Source organism: Thalassophryne amazonica, chromosome 12 (genome assembly GCF_902500255.1).
Source record: "Thalassophryne amazonica chromosome 12, fThaAma1.1, whole genome shotgun sequence".
Classification (NCBI taxonomy): domain Eukaryota; kingdom Metazoa; phylum Chordata; class Actinopteri; order Batrachoidiformes; family Batrachoididae; genus Thalassophryne; species Thalassophryne amazonica.
Window position 1 is genome coordinate 99598929 of NC_047114.1, and position 22786 is coordinate 99621714.

Sequence of the window (22786 nt, forward strand, 5' to 3'; positions counted from 1 at the left end):
AGAGAATCTGATGAGGATCTTTTACATTATGAGGGATTATGAGCTGCAACACCATGGCCATGTGGTGCACGGCCCTGACTGTGGTCCCTCTGTGCTGAAGATCCGTGGAGACAGCCGCTTTCAGTTGGGTGCAGTAGGAAGTGGGGATGGAGCGGAGGTTTGTCCTGACACGACCTTCACATGACCTTTTTGTTGGTGGTGTTTTTGGTGATATCTGATTGGTTCGTTTTCATGTTTTTCTATTGTCTGTTCCTTTCCTCCTCACTGCTCTCCTCCTCTCCATATTTTTTTTTCTCCTTTCTCCTCCTCTGTAGTTCTCTCTCTCTCCTCGTCCACATCACACAGTCTGTCCTACATCGCTGTATCTTCCCTGAGGATACACCCCCATCCCTCCTGGTTTACAATGAGTCATGTGACCAGTCTCTCTCTCTTTCTCTCTCTCTCTCTCTCTCTCTCTCTCTCTCTCTCGGCCAATCACACCCCCACAGAGGAAAGCGTACATGCACGCTAAGCACAGCGATACTCAACACACACAGTGATACTCGCTCGCCCGTTTTGCATCATCATCATCATCATCATCTTTAGGCAGTCAGTGGAGACGCAGGCAGAGAGGAGAGGAGCAGACCAGGGAGACAGGAGTCGCGTGCTCGAGGAGGCGATAGATTCTGACGGAGGAGGAGGAGGGGTCATTCAGGGGTGAAGGGGCGGTCTTCCATGAATGAGGGGAGTGCCGTGGGAGTCGTTTCCTCCCCGCTGTGATGGAGCGACGTGAGTAATGAGGGCGGATGGTGAGAGCAGGGAGCAGCAGCAGCAGTGGAGGACGAGGAGGAGATGGAGAAGGGGGAGGAGGCAGCAGGCGCGGGAAGAGCCGGCGGCACTCCCGCCGGAGGCACCTGTCAGCCAAGTGCCCCGGCGCCGACAACATGTCCCCTGCCGTGAGGAATGTGGAGTGTTTCTCACCCATGCTGTGCCACTGCAAGGTGGCCTGCACCAACAGCACCATCTCCCTCATGTTCGGCTGCAAGGTGGGTGTCGGCATGTCAGCGGGGGCGGGATCCTTGCCTCACATGGGCGGGACCATGTTCAGATGACAGCAGTTTTAAACTTCAACAGAAAGTCTTAAAATGCTTTAACTTAATTGAACTAGTTTGTGGATTAATTAGCCAAAATAATTTTTTTTCTGTTTCAATGGTTTTTGGGTGCTTTTTATTTTTCATAGTTAGTTTAAAACACTGTATTTATATTTTTAAATAGTTCAATCTAATATGAGCAAAGCGTCACGCAGCAGCACAAAGCTCACTCGTGGTACAGGGCGTCCTAAACAGGAAGTGCCAAAATTAAAATCCACAGTAAAACAGGAAATGTTCAAATGTCAAATACTTCCTAGATTGACAGACGAGATCCCATGGAATCTCGCGGGAAGTCAGTGGCAAGCTCACACTCAAACAGGAAGTGCCAAAATCTCAGTCACAGTGAAACTGGAAATGTCCAATATCAAACACTTCTTGGCATGGGTGGAGCTACAGCAGAGGCCGGGGTTTAAATGGGCTCCCTTGAAATCTGATTGGACACAGATGATTGACATGTCATGGCACCACATGTCTGGTTGAATGGGCTGCATTTTCAAATCAGTGTCTCATATTGGCTGCTAAGTTCCTCCTGTCCAGTAGTTGGTGCTGTGTACCACAAAAAGTTGTAATCCACCTTAGTAGAAGAAGAAAAATGTTTGCTTCAGATTTGAACTGAACACGTTGTTTGAACTATGGACTTCTAATCACACCAAACTTATATTGGTGAGTAAACAACCATATTTTATGCCAGGAATGAGGTCCAGGTTGTTAAAAGCAGCACTTCTCCTTTAATTCAGGTTACCTTTTATATACATTTAAGCTAACAGACAGCAGCTGGTTCATGCTCTGTTGGCTTATTAGTGCAGCAGATAACTGAAACAATCCTTCGAATGGTGATACAAGCATCAAATTCAGCACAAATACAGCTGGAGCAAAATTAATGGAGCAACTTTAACTTTTGACCCCGTTTTGTCACCATTCTTGCTGCTTTTACCTCATAACTCCATAACATTCAGTCAGATTGTCCAAACTATACCTTTTTGGAATCTTTATGATCAGGCAAATAATGTGTAGTTTTCTATATGATTGGAGCATCTTTGGAATTTTTTTTGCCCCCTGTGTAATTCTGTAATTGACCCCTGCCTGGCTGCCTATTGAAAATTCAAGTGGCCAATTAAAAGAAGACCTGAAAGTTCAGCTCCAATTTGACAGAAAGTACATTTCAGATGAAAGCCTAGATTTAATGTTTTGGTGATAGAAACTTTTGTATTTCTTCATAATTGATGTAAATAAAGTCCAAGACATATTCAGTGACTTGGAAATGTTCATGTTTCCATCCCCTGACTTGTCTAAAGAAAACTGGTTATTTACAGGTTTTATCAAGTTTTAGAAATTTGCTTTCAGTTTGAGTTTGAGGAAGATAAGATCTTTATATTTTTGTATTTCTTGTATTTAAAATGGCATAAACAAATTAAAATGTGTGAAGTTCCAAGTGTTCCAATACTTTTGGAGGGCACAGTATCCTAACCTTAGGATGAGTGTATGATGAGTGTGGTATTATTACTGTTTTGTTTAAGAAGGTTGTGATTGTGATGGCCTGGAATGCTTTTGGTCTCATCAGGTTTCATACTGTCCAAGTCGAGGATTGTGTTAGCACCAATGCAGAAGTTCCTCTTCATCAAGAACTTTACTTGGTAGTTACCACAGCTCTTGGCAATTAAAGGAAAAATTTTCATATTCTGAACCAGAGGAAGGCGGAACCGGTAGAGGTCACCACGATGACGTCATGAGTGTGAAAGTTACTCTCATGCTGTTTCTAACACAATTTGATGGAAATGTTTTTGATTCCCTGAATGTAATATGTTCAGACCCATGGATACAGACTGGAACCACTTTGAGAACCAGAACTCATTCTTTCATTTTCTGCTACTTCCGGTTTGCTGTAGCAGTAGACCAAGCAGCTCATTCCACGCTTCTCTTATCCTTGGCCAGTCCTCTAACTGTTCCCAGGAGATCCTAAGGTGTTACCAAGCTATCTGTGAAATGTAATCCCTCCAGCATGCCCTGGGTCTTCTCTGGGGCCTTCTCTCAGTTGGACGTGCCTGGAAGACCTTTTTAAAGAGACGACCAGGATGCACTAAACACCTCAGCTGGCTCTTTTCATGCGACAACACAACCGCTGTACTCAGAGTCCCTCCCAGATAGTCGAGTTTCTCACCCTGTTGAGTTTAAGCCCAGAGTCCAGGCAGAGGAATCTCATTTTGGCCACTTTTATCCATTACGTTATTCTTTCAGTCATTATCCAATGTTCATGATTATAGGTGAGGATAGGAGCGTAAATCGACTGGTAAATTCAGAGTCTCTCCTTCTGGCTCAACTCCTTCACCATGATACAAAACGCAGCCCCAGTCAGTCTACTTATCTCACACTCAAGCTAAATCCCACAAGACCATGAGATACAGAGCATCTGGAAAGTATTCACGGCGTTTTACTTTTCCCACATTTTAAGTTACAGCTTTATACCAAAATTTATAAAATTTTTTCCCACTCAAAATTCTACACACAATACCCCATAATGACAATGTAAGAAAAGTTGCAGATTTTTGCAAATTTATTAAAAATAAAAAAAACTAAGAAATAAGAAAAATAAGAAAAAAACTAAGAGCCATTGGACATGATTTGGAAAGGCACACATCTGTCCGCATATAAGGCCCCACCCACAGTTGACAGTGCATTAATAACCTGACCTGAATCCGATTGAACATCTCTGGAGAGATCTGAAAATGGCTGTGCATGGAAGCTGCCCATCCAACCTGATGGAGCTTGAGAGGTGCTGCAAAGAGGAATGGACCAAACTGCCCAAAGATAGTTGCACCAAGCTTGTGGCATCATACGAGGTCTGTTAGAAAAGTATCGGACCTTTTTATTTTTTTCAAAAACTATATGGATTTGAATCATGTGCGATTACATCAGACAAGCTTGAACCCTCGTGGGCATGCAAGAGTTTTTTCACGCCTGTCGGTTATGTCATTCGCCTGTGGGCTGGCTTTGAGTGAGGAGTGGTCCACCCCTCCCGTCGGAATCTCTTTGTCTGAGAACTTCCTGAGAACTGTTAAAGGAGATTTTGTAATGAAAGTGTGTTGGGATGCAGCCGGTGCCGCGCACCGCCACAGGAAAAAACACCTCCGTTGGAAGCCTTAAGGACAAGTTGGAACATGTCCAGCTGTTAAACAATTTCTCAGATACTCACTCAACTGAAAGCCATCAAAAGCCGCCTGGTTTTTACAAATGGTTATCAACACGGAGGTGTTTTTCCTGTGCAGCCGCACCGCGCCGGCTGCGTTGCGATGCGCGGACCCGTCCGCACGTCTTTCATTAATAAAATCTCCTTTAACAGTGGAATGTCCGGATAAACTGCTGATCCCGACCTCTTCTGAAAGTTCTCTGTTCTCTCACGACGTCCTGGGTCAACAGAGGCTAAAATTTGGAAGCTTTCAGCTCGAAACAGGCTGACGACAGCGGCTCAGGGCGCGTCGCGACGTCCCGCTCCGTGGGCAGTCCTTAAAGTGACAGCAACAGTCCATAATCTTTCATCAGCCGTTAAAATTTTCACAGAAAACCAGCTGAATTTCTCGAATGATGTCCACTTCGATGTGCCTCACAGTCTTTGAAAAAATTTTGATCAAGCAAAGCGCCAGTCTCTCAGGAAGTTCTCAGACAGAGATTCCGACGGGAGGGGTGGACCACTCCTCACTCAAAGCCAGCCCACAGGCGAATGACATAACCGACAGGCATGAAAAAACTCACGCATGCGCATGAGGGTTCAAGGTTGTCTGATGTAATCGCACGTGATTCAAATCCATATAGTTTTTGAAAAAAATAAAAAGGTACGTTAGTTTTATCACAGACCTCGTATTCAAGAAGACTTGAGGCTGTAATTGCTGCCAAAGATGCATCAACAAAGTATTGAGCAAAGAGTGTGAATACTTATATACATGTGATTTCTTAGTTTTTTTATTTTTAATAAAACTGCAAAAAAAAAACAAAACCCAAAAAAACCTTTCATGTTGTCATTATGGGGTATTGAGTAGAATTTTGAGGGGGAAAATGAATTTGCTCCATTTTGGAATAAAGCTGTAACATAAAATGTGGAGAAAGTGAAGTGCTGTGAATAGTTTCCAGATGCACCGTACTCAAACTCCTTCACTTTGGGCAGCAACTCTCCACTGACCCAGACTGGACAGACCACTGTTTTCCAGTAGAGGACCATGGTCTCAGATTTGGATGTGCTGATCCTCCTCCCAGTCGCTTCACACTCAGCCTCGAACCTGCTCCATGCACATCGGAGGTCACTGCCTGATGAAGACAACAGAACCACATCATCATCATCATCATGAAGCACCAAACTGGACACCCTTCGGTCCCTGGCTACACCTTCAAATCCTGTCCATGAACAGGGTTGGTTCAACCAGAAGTTTTAAAAAAATAAATAAATCTGTTTTTTGTTTCTTCTGTTGGTTGTATGCAGAGCTTGTATTTCCTGTGGCTGCAGCAGTCCTCAGTCTAATTATCCAATGATTTAGACTAAATCTTTGCTCAGTCAATGGATCAGATTGACCCGGGGTGGGTGTGTGTGTATTGAGTCGTGAGTTAATCGTGCAAACGGCTGTAATGGTAAACGCATAGCGGCACTGACTCGAACAGTTTTCATGTTTTCCACGTGTTCGTCCTCCTCCGGAGCGCCTCGCTGCATCCGCTTGCTGCTGACGCTCCTATTTATAGCTGCTTTTGGCAGGCAGGAATCTGCACTCTGCCACCTCCTCCTCCTCCTCACCAGCTCTGTGAAGAAGAAGAAGAAGAGGAGGAGGCTCTTCAGGCAGACTGTGTCATCAGTGGAAACCTCCTGCTGCCTCCTACGTCCACATTTCAGACGTTGCTCATTTTCACATGTTTCTTCTGTCGTTTTTACACTTTTAAGGTTGAATATTAAAAAATTGGTGAACATAAATAAAACAGTTATAGGTGGAGTTCTAAATTCTTGTCACCACATTGGATGGTCTACATTTTTTTGTGCTGAAACAGAAATATTATTAAAACTAGCTGAGTTAGCTGGATCCGCCAATCTGGATTCGGATCGCCTCCAAAATTCAGTGGAGGTGAATTTTGCTCAGAGTGGAGTCTTCCATGCCCTAATATCTATAGTAAGTCCCTTCAGCTGCTCCCTTGTTTGCACTCCTGGTCACCACGGCAAATCCAAGGTGGATCTGCATGTTGAATTGGCACAGGTTTTATGCCAGATGCCCTTCCTGACGCAACTCCAATGTGAAAGAAATGTGGCAGGGGTGGGATTTGAACGCGGAACCTTCTGCACTGAAACCAAATGCATTAATCACTTGGCCACATATCTATCTGTGGTGCAAATTTGGTGAGAATCTGTGAAGTAGTTTTGATGTAATCCTTCAAAGCCTATATAAGGGCCCGGTCCCACTGGCGTTTAGGATTTGCGTATGGATTGCGCACAAAATTGGCTCATATTCACTTAACATCTGCAATATGCATGAAACATAGTTATGAGTCGGCCGACACCCGCACACATCCGCAATTATCCACAGAGGCACGTTTTTCCGTTACCAGGATTTTTGAGCTGCACAAAATTCTGGCTGCGGATGACATCCGCCTTACATACTCCATACATACACAAACATACTCCAAATATGCACTGTATATTCGCCGTCATCTGCTGATATCTGCAACTGACAGGGATTTGTGGCTTGGCAGCGGACTGGGACAGTGTGTAAAACGGATATTTTGCGTGCCCATCATGTCCACATCATGGACTAAAATAAGTTGTAACGACTGCATACAGACTGGCCACGAATAAAGTGTGTTTATTACATCTGCTTTGCGGTGGTTGCAAATCAGATGCGTTGTGTTCACAGCTGGACGCCGTTCTTTGTTCTACTGGCTGCCACGCGCTCTGCGCTGGATGCTGCCTATATAAAATAATTATTTTGTGGCAGATTAATCATTTTATTCTGCAGATTGTCTGTTGAAAACGGTTCTAATCACCTCCTGAATCACAGAGGAAGCTGCAGCTGCACGCAAACGGCTAACAAGCTGCAGAAAGCATTTTGAGCTGTCTAAAAAGGTACTTATTTGACTTGTTTACATTGTCAAGGCTTGATAAAACAGTTGCGTGTTTTTTCCTTCTTGTCTGCAGCTGTTACAGTATTTATTCCTATGTTTATAACAGATTTATCTTCTTGTTATAATCATTCAGACCAGCTCTGATGTGATCCGCTGACGTCACCACTCGCCCTGTTCGCTGCTTTACTCCAGTCAACTTGTCCAAGTTCAGCAAATGCTCCAGAGGCTGTATTGTTGGTCAGTCAATCAATTTTATTTATATAGCGCCAAATCACAACAAACAGTTGCCCCAAGGCGCTTTATATTGTAAGGCAAGGCCATACAATAATTACGTAAAACCCCCAACGGTCAAAACGACCCCCTGTGAGCAAGCACTTGGCGACAGTGGGAAGGAAAAACTCCCTTTTAACAGGAAGAAACCTCCAGCAGAACCAGGCTCAGGGAGGGGCAGTCTTCTGCTGGGACTGGTTGGGGCTGAGGGAGAGAACCAGGAAAAAGACATGCTGTGGAGGGGAGCAGAGATCAATCACTAATGATTAAATGCAGAATGGTGCATACAGAGCAAAAAGAGAAAGAAACACTCAGTGCATCATGGGAACCCCCCAGCAGTCTACGTCTATAGCAGCATAACTAAGGGATGGTTCAGGGTCACTTGATTCAACCCTAACTATAAGCTTTAGCAAAAAGGAAAGTTTTAAGCCTAATCTTAAAAGTAGAGAGGGTGTCTGTCTCCCTGATCCGAATTGGGACCTGGTTCCACAGGAGAGGAGCCTGAAAGCTGAAGGCTCTGCCTCCCATTCTACTCTTACAAACCCTAGGAACTACAAGTAAGCCTGCAGTCTGAGAGCGAAGTGCTCTATTGGGGTGATATGGTACTACGAGGTCCCTAAGATAAGATGGGACCTGATGATTCAAACCTTACAAGTAAGAAGAATTTTAAATTCTATTCTAGAATTAACAGGAAGCCATTGAAGAGAGGCCAATATGGGTGAGATATGCTCTCTCCTTCTAGTCCCTGTCAGTACTCTAGCTGCAGCCTTTTGAATTAACTGAAGGCTTTTCAGGGAACTTTTAGGACAACCTGATAATAATGAATTACAATAGTCCAGCCTAGAGGAAATAAATGCATGAATTAGTTTTTCAGCATCACTCTGAGACAAGACCTTTCTAATTTTAGAGATATTGCGTAAATGCAAAAAAGCAGTCCTACATATTTGTTTAATATGCGCTTTGAATGACATGTCTTGATCAAAAATGACTCCAAGATTTCTCACAGTATTACTAGAGGTCAGGGTAATGCCATCCAGAGTAAGGATCTGGTTAGACATCATGTTTCTAAGATTTGTGGGGCCAAGTACAACAACTTTAGTTTTATCTGAGTTTAAAAGCAGGAAATTAGAGGTCATCCATGTCTTTGTCTGTAAGACAATCCTGCAGTTTAGCTAATTGGTGTGTGTCCTCTGGCTTCATGGATAGATAAAGCTGGGTATCATCTGCGTAACAATGAAAATTTAAGCAATGTCATCTAATAATACTGCCTAAGGGAAGCATGTATAAAGTGAATAAAATTGGTCCTAGCACAGAACCTTGTGGAACTCCATAATTAACCTTAGTCTGTGAAGAAGATTCCCCATTTACATGAACAAATTGTAATCTGTTAGATAAATATGATTCAAACCACTGCAGCACAGTGCCTTTAATACCTATGGCATGCTCTAATCTCTGTAATAAAAGTTTATGGTCAACAGTATCAAAAGCAGCACTGAGGTCTAACAGAACAAGCACAGAGATGAGATTTTAAGCCAAAACCTCCTTCCATCAGTGAGAGCAATGAAGATGCAACGTGACTGGGTCGTCCAGCATGACAATGATCCCAAACACACCGCTCGGGCAACGAAGGAGTGGCTCCGTAAAAAGCATTTCAAGGTCCTGGAGTGGCCAAGCCAGTCTCCAGACCTCAACCCTATAGAAAATTTGTTGAGGGAGTTGAAAGTCCATGTTGAACCAGCGACAGCCCCACATCACTGCTCTAGAGGAGATCTGCATGGAGGAATGGACCGAAATACCAGCTACAGTGTGTGCAAACCTGGTGAAGACTTACAGGAAACATTTGACTTCTGTCATTGCCAACAAAGATTATGTTACAAAGTATTGAGTTGAATTTTTGTTATTGACCAAATACTTATTTTCCACCATAATTTACAAATAAATTCTTTAAAAATCCTACAATGTGATTTCCTGGATTTTTTTTTTCTCATTTAGTCTCTCATTGTTGAAGTGTACCTATGATGAAAATTATAGACCTCTGTCATCTTTCTAAGTAGGAGAACTTAATACGTAAACTTAAATACGTTTTTGCCCCACTGTACGTACGTACATACATACATACATTCATACATAGACACACACAGATACATATATACACACATACAACCTCAGTTTCAATGAAGTTGGGACGTTGTGTTTCAAATCCTCTTCAACCTATATTCAATTTAATACACCACAAAGACAAGATATTTAATGTTCAAACTGATAAACTATTGTTTTTGTGTAAATATTTGCTCATTTTGAAATGGATGCCTGCAACACGTTTCAAAAAAGCTGGGACAGTGGTATGTTTCCCACTGTGTTACATCACCTTTCCTTCTAACAACACTCAATAAGCATTTGAGAACTGAAGACACTAATTGTTGAAGCTTTGTAGGTGGAATTCTTTCCCATTCTTGCTTGATGTACGACTTCAGTTGTTCAACAGTGCGGGGTCTCCGTTGTTGTATTTTGCGCTTCATAATGCTCCACACATTTTCAATGGGCGACAGGTCTGGACTGCAGGCAGGCCAGTCTAGTACCCGCACTCTTTTACTATGAAGCCACATTGTTGTAACACGTGCAGAATGTGGCTTGGCATTGTCTTGGTGAAATAAGCAGGGACGTCCCTGAAAAAGACGTTGCTTGGATGGCAGCATGTGTTGCTCCAAAACCTGGATGTACCTTTCAGCATTGATGGTGCCATCACAGATGTGTAAGTTGTCCATAACATGGGCACTAACACACCCCCATACCACCACAGATACTGGCTTTTGAACTGTGCACTGGTAACAATCTGGATGGTCTTTTTCCTCTTTTGTCCAGGGGATATGATGTCCATGATTTCCAAAAACAATTTGAAATGTGGACTCATCAGACCAGAGCACACATTTCCACTTTGCATCTGTCCATTTCAAATGAGCTCGGGCCCAGAGAAGGCGGCGGCGTTTCTGGATGTTGTTGATGTTTGGCTTTCACTTTGCATGGTAGAGTTTTAACTTGCACTTGTAGATGTAGCGACGAACTGTGTTCTGAAGTGTTCCTGACCCCATGCGGTAAGATCCTTTACACAATGTCGGTTTTTCATGCAGTGCCGCCTGAGGGGTCGAAGGTCACGGGCATTCAGTGTTGGTTTTCGGCCTTGCAGCTTACGTGTAGAAAATTCTCCAGATTCTCTGAATCTTCTGATTATATTATGTACTGTAGATGATGGAATCCCTAAATTCCTTGCAATTGAACATTGAGAAATATTGTTCTTAAACTGTTAGACTATTTTTTCACTCAGTTGTTCACAAAGTTTTGATCCTCACCCCATCTTTGCTTGTGAACGGCTGAGCCTTTTGGGGATGCTCCTTTTATTCCCAGTCATGACACTCACAATTAGTGTCCTCAGTTCCCAAACGCTTATTGAGTGTTGTTAGAAGGAAAGGTGATATAACACAGTGGGAAACATACCACTGTCCCAGCTTTTTTGAAACGCGTTGCAGGCATCCATTTCAAAATGAGCAAATATTTGCACAAAAACAAAGTTTATCAGTTTGAACATTAAATACGTATCTTGTCTTTGTGGTTTATTCAGTTGAATATAGGTTGAAGAGGATTTGAAAATTAGGGCTGCAGCTATTGATTATTTTTGCAATAGAGTATTCTATCGATTATTCTGGCGATTAATCGAGTAATCGGATAAAAAGTACTTTTGCGTTTTTAAACAACATCAATAGTTCAGGGCTCTCCCTAAGCAATGGCACAATATCCCTGTGCCATAGTCTTGACATTTTGCTGAAATGGCGATGGGATATGGCTTTCTGTTCTGTTTTTTCCCCAACTTGTAAAATGTAACCATTTTGAGGTTTTTTTTTTTTTTTTTTTTTTTTTTTTTAAGGTTGTTGGACTGGATCCCTATGTGATTTTTTTTTTTTTTTTTTTTTTTTTTGTATTTTTTTTTTATCGCTGTTTCTCTGCGATTCAGCAGATGCATTTCAGCAGGGGGTTGAACATGCAAGCCTCGCAGTTACTGTTTTTTTTTTTTTTTAACTTACCTTGTTTGTGAAGCATTGTGTGTTGCCCAGAAAAAGCGAAACACTTAGTGCAAGTCTGAACAGCAGCCAGCTTCGACAAAGAAAAGTGCCTTCATGTTTTACACTCAATATCCCCGTAGAGACGGTGCCTGCTCCCAGACTATCAATAACCAGCAAAAATCTATTTAAGCATAAAAATTCAAAAAGAAAAAATAATATAGCACCTTCAACTGCACCACAGATGAAACAGTTAAATGTGGTCTATTAAACATTAGGTCTCTCTCTTCTAAGTCCCTGTTGGTAAATGATATAATAATTGATCAACATATTGATTTATTCTGCCTAACAGAAACCTGGTTACAGCAGGATGAATATGTTAGTTTAAATGAGTCAACACCCCCGAGTCACACTAACTGTCAGAATGCTCGTAGCACGGGCCGGGGTGGAGGATTAGCAGCAATCTTCCATCCCAGCTTATTAATTAATCAAAAACCCAGACAGAGCTTTAATTCATTTGAAAGCTTGTCTCTTAGTCTTGTCCATCCAAATTGGAAGTACCAAAAACCAGTTTTATTTGTTATTATCTATCATCCACCTGGTCGTTACTGTGAGTTTCTCTGTGAATTTTCAGACCTTTTGTCTGACTTAGTGCTTAGCTCAGATAAGATAATTATAGTGGGCGATTTTAACATCCACACAGATGCTGAGAATGACAGCCTCAACACTGGATTTAATCTATTATTAGACTCTATTGGCTTTGCTCAAAAAGTAAATGAGTCCACCCACCACTTTAATCATATCTTAGATCTTGTTCTGACTTATGGTATGGAAATAGAAGACTTAACAGTATTCCCTGAAAACTCCCTTCTGTCTGATCATTTCTTAATAACATTTACATTTACTCTGATGGACTACCCAGCAGTGGGGAATAAGTTTCATTACACTAGAAGTCTTTCAGAAAGCGCTGTAACTAGGTTTAAGGATATGATTCCTTCTTTATGTTCTCTAATGCCATATACCAACACAGTGCAGAGTAGCTACCTAAACTCTGTAAGGGAGATAGAGTATCTCGTCAATAGTTTTCCATCCTCATTGAAGACAACTTTGGATGCTGTAGCTCCTCTGAAAAAGAGAGCTTTAAATCAGAAGTGGCTGACTCCGTGGTGTAACTCACAAACTCGTAGCTTAAAGCAGATAACCCGTAAGTTGGAGAGGAAATGGCGTCTCACTAATTTAGAAGATCTTCACTTAGCCTGGAAAAAGAGTCTGTTGCTCTATAAAAAAGCCCTCCATAAAGCTAGGACATCTTTCTACTCATCACTAATTGAAGAAAATAAGAACAACCCCAGGTTTCTTTTCAGCACTGTAGCCAGGCTGACAAAGAGTCAGAGCTCTATTGAGCTGAGTATTCCATTAACTTTAACTAGTAATGACTTCATGACTTTCTTTGCTAACAAAATTTTAACTATTAGAGAAAAAATTACTCATAACCATCCCAAAGACGTATCGTTATCTTTGGCTGCTTTCAGTGATGCCGGTATTTGGTTAGACTCTTTCTCTCCGATTGTTCTGTCTGAGTTATTTTCATTAGTTACTTCATCCAAACCATCAACATGTTTATTAGACCCCATTCCTACCAGGCTGCTCAAGGAAGCCCTACCATTATTTAATGCTTCGATCTTAAATATGATCAATCTATCTTTGTTAGTTGGCTATGTACCACAGGCTTTTAAGGTGGCAGTAATTAAACCATTACTTAAAAAGCCATCACTTGACCCAGCTATCTTAGCTAATTATAGGCCAATCTCCAACCTTCCTTTTCTCTCAAAAATCTTGAAAGGGTAGTTGTAAAACAGCTAACTGATCATCTGCAGAGGAATGGTCTATTTGAAGAGTTTCAGTCAGGTTTTAGAATTCATCATAGTACAGAAACAGCATTAGTGAAGGTTACAAATGATCTTCTTATGGCTTCGGACAGTGGACTCATCTCTGTGCTTGTTCTGTTAGACCTCAGTGCTGCTTTTGATACTGTTGACCATAAAATTTTATTACAGAGATTAGAGCATGCCATAGGTATTAAAGGCACTGCGCTGCAGTGGTTTGAATCATATTTGTCTAATAGATTACAATTTGTTCATGTAAATGGGGAATCTTCTTCACAGACTAAAGTTAATTATGGAATTCCACAAGGTTCTGTGCTAGGACCAATTTTATTCACTTTATACATGCTTCCCTTAGGCAGTATTATTAGACGGTATTGCTTAAATTTTCATTGTTACGCAGATGATACCCAGCTTTATCTATCCATGAAGCCAGAGGACACACACCAATTAGCTAAACTGCAGGATTGTCTTACAGACATAAAGACATGGATGACCTCTAATTTCCTGCTTTTAAACTCAGATAAAACTGAAGTTATTGTACTTGGCCCCACAAATCTTAGAAACATGGTGTCTAACCAGATCCTTACTCTGGATGGCATTACCCTGACCTCTAGTAATACTGTGAGAAATCTTGGAGTCATTTTTGATCAGGATATGTCATTCAAAGCGCATATTAAACAAATATGTAGGACTGCTTTTTTGCATTTACGCAATATCTCTAAAATCAGAAAGGTCTTGTCTCAGAGTGATGCTGAAAAACTAATTCATGCATTTATTTCCTCTAGGCTGGACTATTGTAATTCATTATTATCAGGTTGTCCTAAAAGTTCCCTAAAAAGCCTTCAGTTAATTCAAAATGCTGCAGCTAGAGTACTGACGGGGACTAGAAGGAGAGAGCATATCTCACCCATATTGGCCTCTCTTCATTGGCTTCCTGTTAATTCTAGAATAGAATTTAAAATTCTTCTTCTTACTTAGAAGGTTTTGAATAATCAGGTCCCATCTTATCTTAGGGACCTCGTAGTACCATATCAACCCAATAGAGCGCTTCGCTCTCAGACTGCAGGCTTACTTGTAGTTCCTAGGGTTTGTAAGAGTAGAATGGGAGGCAGAGCCTTCAGCTTTCAGGCTCCTCTCCTGTGGAACCAGCTCCCAATTCAGATCAGGGAGACAGACACCCTCTCTACTTTTAAGATTAGGCTTAAAACTTTCCTTTTTGCTAAAGCTTATAGTTAGGGCTGGATCAGGTGACCCTGAACCATCCCTTAGTTATGCTGCTATAGACGTAGACTGCTGGGGGGTTCCCATGATGCACTGTTTCTTTCTCTTTTTGCTCTGTATGCACCACTCTGCATTTAATCATTAGTGATCAATCTCTGCTCCCCTCCACAGCATGTCTTTTTCCTGGTTCTCTCCCTCAGCCCCAACCAGTCCCAGCAGAAGACTGCCCCTCCCTGAGCCTGGTTCTGCTGGAGGTTTCTTCCTGTTAAAAGGGAGTTTTTTCCTTCCCACTGTAGCCAAGTGCTTGCTCACAGGGGGTCGTTTTGACCGTTGGGGTTTTACATAATTATTGTATGGCCTTGCCTTACAATATAAAGCGCCTTGGGGCAACTGTTTGTTGTGATTTGGCGCTATATAAAAAAAATTGATTGATTGATTGATTGATTGAATATGTATTTAAATGTATTTTTTAGGTATCTCAGAATAATAAGAGTTCCATGCAGAGCCAAAGCCATATGATACTTTGAGCCCCCCCAAATCCTTTGATCTTTGACCTTGGTCTTCACTTTGACTGGTTGCTTGCAAACTTTTTTTTGCTGCATTCATACAGCTGTATTTCTTAAAGAGAACAAAAAAGGTGGGTGGGGGACATATAGAAATATCAAAATATGGCCGAGGTGTGTGTGTGTGTGTGTGTGTGTGTGTGTGTGTGTGTGTGTGTGTGTGTGTGTGTGTGTGTGTGTGTGTGTGTGTGTGTGATCTGTGATCAGCCTGATCTCAAATCTTTATTTACGGAGGGCTCCAGGTAAAAACAAAATAAATGGGAGCCAAATCAAATTTTCCAGAGCCAGAATATGTCATATGCTACATTATTAAAGAGCGATTTTGTTTTTTCTTTGCCCTCTGTACATTTTGCTTGTCGTGTCCAGTATACGGCGGTTATCTTACCACATTAAGTCCCCAGTCTGGTGCAGCTGTGACGCTCTGTGCATACCTGATCCTGTCAGAGCTCAGAAATTGAACTGTCAGTTTCCTGATTGGTACTTGACAGAGAGTCCGCTTTGGGACGTTAGGAGTTGCGCTCATTTCTCCATGTAGAACTAAAAGGCAGCGATATGTTCACAGCTGTGTACTGGATCATGTCCAGAGAAACGCGACACATGGCCAAAATGTTCTAGCTGATGTTTCTTCATCATGCAAGTGACGCTCCTCATCGGAGTCTCCTGAAGTGACGTGTGGTTTGACACAAAGTCAATCCCATGGAACCAAGGTTTCCTTCAGAGAGACCTGGAACCAAAGATGTAGCTGAGAAAAGTCAACACTTCTGCAAGTACGACACTTTCACCACATACAGATACATGTCTGATTGCCGAGCCCAAGAAGTCATTGAAGGCCTGGATCTTAGTCTTGATCCAGGACAGTTGTACAACCAAACAGTCAGATTCCTCACTCAGCTTCTCAAGTGCTATAGTAAGGACATCAGTTGAATCCACAAAGATCACAGCATCATCTGCATATTCAAAGTCAGTCAAACGTCTCTCTCCAGCAAAAGCAGTGGTTTCTAGAACCCAAGCCAACTCATAGTCCGTGCAGGCATCAAACCACGTAGAAGCCAGAAACGCTGAAATCATCCGGAAGAAGTCGGAGACGCTGCCCCTGCTCCTTTCGACGCTCACAGTACCTGCTTTTAGGTTGGCTATGATGTCCAGCAACTTCTTGGGGATCCCACAAATTCTCAGGATGTCCTGGAGAGCAGATTTTAATGAGGACTTGCAGAGCAAGGAAACTGTGGATGGTTGAGTTCTTGTGGTTGTGTGTGTGAGAGAACCAAGACTTTAGCCTGAGCCATACCGATTTTTTTAGGGGGCTGATACGATACAGATATTGGGGAGTAAAACATTTCCATTTTCATTACATCTGCAGATATAGACATAAAAAACACAATGATTCCTGTGACTAAGAAATGTACTTGAGGCTTGATGCTTTACAGTATGAACATTAACTATTAAAAATAACTAAAAAAAATATAACCAACCAGCATGTGTCACACTTGTCATGCTGTCTTCAATAAGCGAAGTGCGCAACGCATCTGCGCATGCGTGGGTCAAACGGGGGTAAAAATACCAACTACCAAACTCACACCACTATGGAGCTAAATCAAGGCCAAAAGTTTTGTAATCTGAAAATAAAAAAAGATTGAAAAAATAAATTTTGAAACTGAAAATTCAATGTTTGTTCTTGAAGTTTATAATCATTTAAAAAGTATTATCAAAATAAAAATAAGTGTAAGATGTATATTTTTCAGTTTAAATAAATTTTTGATTCAGCTCTGTAATTTTTTTGATCAAATAATTTATTTTCATTCATATTTCTTTCTTTTCACATTCACATCTTTTTTTCATCAGATCTTATTTTTTTAGTTTCAAACTTTTGGCCCCGTTCTGGCGTGGGAGGGCATGGCTTCGATTGAGAGGGGGGTGGAATTGTGAGTGACAGGAGAGCAGTCAGTCCTCACGTGACGTTGCTTTCACGAAACGCGGGTACTTTGATAGATAATGACTTAACACTTTCTCTCCACTGTATTGTCTTGATACCTGTAAAGAAAGTGATGCTAAAGATGTCTATTACAAGTCATTCTAGACCACTCTTGGTCATTTTTGATGTTTAAAAACTGGAAAATATGCAAGATAGTAAAGTTTAACACCTATAAAAAAATCCACACAAGGCCATGAACGCAGTGCAGCATCGCCGCATGAAAATGAGGCAGGTCGCTCATTTTACAGGCTGCAGTGGAGTGTTACAAGCTTTCTAAGTGACACACAGAGAGACCTGACTCAGCATTTCTGAAGGAAGCATTGATATGGACAGAACCAAACAGACCGCCGGTAAATTCAAAGCCGCCCGGAAGAGCGCTCCGGCTACCAGCGGTGTGAAGAAGCCTCGCCCTTACAGGCGCAGCACTGTGGCACTCCGCCACTACCAGAAATCCACAGAGCTGCTGATCGACAAGCAGCCCTTCCAGCACCTGGTGAGAGAAATCGCTCAGTACTTTAAGACCGACCTCCGCTTTCAGAGCTCCGCTGTGATGCTCTGCAGGAGGTTGGCGAGGCTGACCTGGTCAGCAGCTTGTGGATCAGCAGCTTGGTGGATTTCTGGTAGCGGTGGATCTGCCTCAGTGCCAGGCCTGTAACGGTGAGGCTTCTTCACACTGCCGGTAGCTGGAGCGCTCTTCCGGGCGGCTTTGGATTTGGATTTATGGGTGGTCAACTTTGTTATATCATCATTAAATTCACATCACAATAAACAGCTTTATCTCGAGGATTTAAAGCCTCATAATAAGCTTTCATTCTCTCTATTTTCTTTCATGTGTCAGCCGCGTAGTAATCCATGATGGAGACGGGAGCAGTCATTATCTATCAAAGTACCCACATTTCCTGAAAGCAACATCATGTGAGGACTGATTGCTCTGCTGTCAATCTTTTTTTATTTTCAGATTGCAAAACTTTAATTTTCAGTTTCAAAATTTATTTTTTCAATCTTTTATTATTTTCAGATTACAAAAATTTTGGCCTTGATTTAGCTCCATACACCGCTCCCATTGAATTTCGTATACAGTAGCATTAGCGGACTGTACAGGGATTGTTTCAAAGGCTTTAATCCTTAAGCTACACATACAATAATGACAGGGGCGCATCATGCTGTTTTCAAATCCTCGAACGGAATTCATAGGCTTGAAAGTTGGCTGAAAACACACGATTGCAAAGCTCCGCCGAGTCCACACAAAGACAGAAAGAAGAAATGTGGTTGTAAACCTCCGTTCATTCTACACAATTTCCCCACAGAAAAGAAAGATCCAGACGGACGTAAAAGACGGACTAAAATTGTAAGTTTCTTGCACATAGTTATTTTATCAATATCCTGAAACTGTGCCGAATTATAATTTGGCTGATGACGCCGTTTTCGTGCATCGTCTTATGACTGTAATGTTGCGCCATGAATGACGTGGTGTGTAATATTGTAACATTGACATGTTCTATAAACAAACTGCATGCATGCACATATCATTGTATGTCTGTAACGTATCAAAACAAACCTGACACCAAAGAGGTTATATGTGAGACCCACCTTCATTGTCATTATGAAGTCGGCGGAGTAGCGATTTCTCATCCCTGCTTAGCAAATATTCTGCAATATCCACAGTTTCAGTCTCTGGACTTCATCTAACCATCTGTCAGTTGCCTTCAAGGGGTCAGAAATTTCATTTTCGACAGCGGCTCTTTCTTCGGCACTAACGGTAGTTTCTGTAACAATGCAGCACATGTAAGCACAGCCAGGTCTTCTTTCCGCTTCTGTACACTGCCGTACGTAGTCCTGGTTGTAACAGGCAATCCGCGGAGCTTACAAAAACACTTTAAATAATCAACTTTCCAGCAGTTGAAATGATCCAAATCACAGCACTCCTCACTGCTTTCCGCTGTCATAGCTTGTGGATTGGTAGTTGAAAAATTTAGCGTACCCATAATGCACCGCGTGGCCCGAGATGTGCACTTCGTTTATTAGATTGGCAGTCGCTTAACATTTTCATAAAATGGACTGTTTATTTTGGCCCCACTTAGCTGGCTGCATAGCGCCCACTTATCCCTTGTTGCTGTAAAACACTGTAATAGAAAATGAATGTTTTCTGGTCGATTTGCTCGTCTCTTGTAGCTAATATGACCAAAAGGTGATGGATCCCAGCTTTGCTTCAGAGTGTGAACAGTTCCTTCAGAACACTCTCTGCTGGACAAACTACAAAATGACGATTTCCAACAAAGTGTTTTTCTGCATTGTTTACTGAGTAAATAAGTGTTTTATCTGCAAAAATAACACTGATACAATATGTTTGTTAAAGGCTCATATGGGCCGATGTTATTGCCAGCCAGTGTATGGGTCGGGCTGTGAGGTGGAAGTCCTGAGGCTGGTGCTGTCAGTGACCCTGACGGCTTGGACGACCCCTGCGTGGACGACCCCTGCCTGTGGTGCTGACGCCTGTGTGTTCTCATCTTCTTTATATTATTATGTTGTTTGAGTTCCTATTTTCTGTTTCTTCAGCTTTGTAAAACCTTGTAATTGTTAGAATGGCCTACGCAGTGGGTCACCCCTCACCAGAGGGAGTTTTTTCTTCCCACTGTCGCCTGTGTACCTGCTCTGGGGGTTAGTAAGGTTAGACCTTACTTGTGTGAAGCGCCTTGAGGCAATGAAATAAATTGAAAATTCCTGTGTCTGGTTGTTCTGCCTGACTGTCTCATAACCCTGTCTTCGCTCTATTTGGTAACTTCATATCTCCTCTGGGGTGACGGACGCGATGATGCACATTGTTCTTTGCTTATCACGCCACACAGACAGAACGCAGTTTTGCTTTTACACATACCGTTTCAGATAAATAACGCGAGCAGGTCACCCGCAAATACAAATAAGGCACTTTTCAACCAATCACAGAGCTCTCCTAATCCACGGGTGTGGGGTCAAGAACAGGCGGAAGAAATAGGTAGAGCGCTGTGTGAGGACAGTTTGCAAGTTGTTGTAGCAACTCTCCGTTCAGTGAAGGCATCATCGTTAATACGACATCTAAATTTGAAGTCTGTTTCTTGTCAGTCTTCTGAGTTTGCTCCCCATATTAAACTACCAGGAGGGGATCAGCCGCCAGCGGGGAACGTACCGAGCTCTGTAATGTCGACCAGAGGGGAGGAGTTTAAACAGTGTGTGTCCAGGGTGGGAGGGGTCTGGAGAGATGTTACCAGCTTGCTTCCTGGACCGATAACTGTACGACTGTTTAAAGGACCTCCAGACCACCATACGACAGTTTTAAACTGGATGTTTTCCAGCTTTGGACAGGGTTCAAATGGCTTCAAGCCAGTTCAGAATTTTAAATAAACTGGTTTTTGATGGTTTGTTTTTGAATGTGTCTCATTGAGTTCTGTGAAATGGTAATGAGTGTTTGTAATCATCAAAGACGTGGTTTTGTTTTACTTGAAACCCAAAGCGTTTCCTGCGGGTCCGGACATGAACTGGGTTTCATGACCGCTCAGGGTTGTGCTGTAAGAATGTGCCGGGTGGGACTGTGGAGATGGAAGCGTACAGCGGATGACTCAGACTCCGGGTGTTGAGTTGTAATTCAGACAGGGGTGTCAATGTGTTGTTGCTGTTCCACAGCGTCGGGTGATGCTTCACTCTGCGGTTGCCAGGAGACACCTCTTGTTTGAGGTGACCTGCCCGTCACAGAGGGGTCCCCCCCAGTCACCGGGCTGGGTGTGTAGGTTCCTGTTCAGATGCAGGATAATCCTGTTTACATTCAGATTAATGTCACTTTGAAGTTGTAGCATACAGAGCTTAAGACGTTCTCTGATCTTCTAAAAGTGTGTTTGAGAAACATTTCACTGAAAAATGATCTCATTTAACTCCGGAGCTGTAAAGTTTTTATTTTTCATAAATATAGAATTATGTAGACAAATTAGTTTACTCATTGGGATTATACATGCATACATTGTGGGGCAACAGCTCCAGCAGGGGGACCCCAGACTTCCCTTTCCCGGGTCACATTGACCACATCTGACTGGGGGATCCTGAGGTGTTCCCAGGCCAGTGTGGAGAACATGGCGCCCCCCGAGGCAGACGTTTTTGCTCGCTCTGCATCTGGATGCTGGGTTTTCTGTTTTTTTTTTCTCTCTCTCTCTCTTTTTCTTGTGTGTTTTCTCTGTCTTTTAAATGTTGTGCACTGCAGACTTACACCAGGCAGGCACTCTTGGACATTGCTTTGCATAATACTGTTTTTTCTGGATATACAGTAGTGTTCAGAATAATAGTAGTGCTATGTGACTGAAAAGATTAATCTAGGTTTTGAGTATATTTTTTATTGTTACATGGGAAACAAGGTACCAGTAGATTCAGTAGATTCTCACAAATCCAACAAGACCAAGCATTCATGATATGCACACTCTTAAGGCTATGAAATTGGGCTATTAGTAAAAAAAAAAAGTAGAAAAGGGGGTGTTCACAATAATAGTAGCATTTGCTGTTGACACTACAAACTCAAAACTTTTATGTTCAAACTGCTTTTTTATCAATCCTGTGAATCACTAAACTAGTATTTAGTTGTATAACCACAGTTTTTCATGATTTCTTCACATCTGCAAGGCATTAATTTTGTTGGTTTGGAACCAAGATTTTGCTGGTTTCCTAGTGTGCTTGGGGTCATTGTCTTGTTGAAACACCCATTTCAAGTGCATGTCCTCTTCAGCATAAGGCAACATGACCTCTTCAAGTATTTTGACATATCCAAACTGATCCATGATACCTGGTATGCGATATATAGGCCCAACACCATAGTAGGAGAAACATGCCCATATCATGATGCTTGCACCACCATTCTTCACTGTCTTCACTGTCAACTGTGGCTTGAATTCAGAGTTTGGGGGTCGTCTCACAAACTGTCTGCGGCCCTTGGACCCAAAAGAACAATTTTACTCTCATCAGTCCACAAAATATTCCTCCATTTCTCTTTAGGCCAGTTGATGTGTTCTTTGGCAGATTGTAACCTCTTCTGCACGTCTTTTATTTAACAGAGGGACTTTGCGGGGGATTCGTGCAAATAAATTAGCTTCACACAGGCGTCTTCTAACTGTCACAGCACTTACAGGTAACTCCAGACTGTCTTTGATCATCCTGGAGCTGATCAATGGGTGAGCCTTTGCCATTCTGGTTATTCTTCTATCCATTTTGATGGTTGTTTTCCGTTTTCTTCCACACGTCTGTTTTTTTGTCCATTGTAAAGCATTAGAAATCACTGTAGATGAACAGCCTATAATTTTTTGCACCTGCATATAAGTTTTCCCCTCTCCAATCAACTTTTTAATCATACTACGCTGTTCTTCTGAACAGTGTCTTGAACGTCCCATTTTCCTCAGGTTTTCAAAGAGAAAAGCATGTTCAACAGGTGCTGGCTTCATCCTTAAATAGGGGACACCTGATTCACACCTGTTTGTTCCACAAAATTGATGAACTCACTGACTGAATGCCACACTACTATTATTGTGAACACCCCCTTTTCTACTTTTTTTACTAATAGCCCAATTTCATAGCCTTAAAAGTGTGCATATCATGA

General features: G+C 42.1%; 1 protein-coding gene across 8 annotated transcripts in view; it reads left to right on the top strand.

The window, feature by feature from the left end:
* Positions 1–770: 770 nt before the first annotated feature.
* The window catches only part of LOC117521889 (discs large homolog 1-like protein), a 90176-nt gene continuing 68160 nt past the window's right edge, over positions 771–22786 (top strand). For all 8 annotated transcript variants that reach the window (XM_034183235.1, XM_034183236.1, XM_034183237.1 and 5 more), the window contains exon 1: positions 771–1025. In XM_034183235.1, coding sequence (XP_034039126.1) covers positions 786–1025 — 240 coding nt within the window. In that variant the 5' untranslated portion in view covers positions 771–785. The remainder of the gene's footprint in view (positions 1026–22786) is intronic.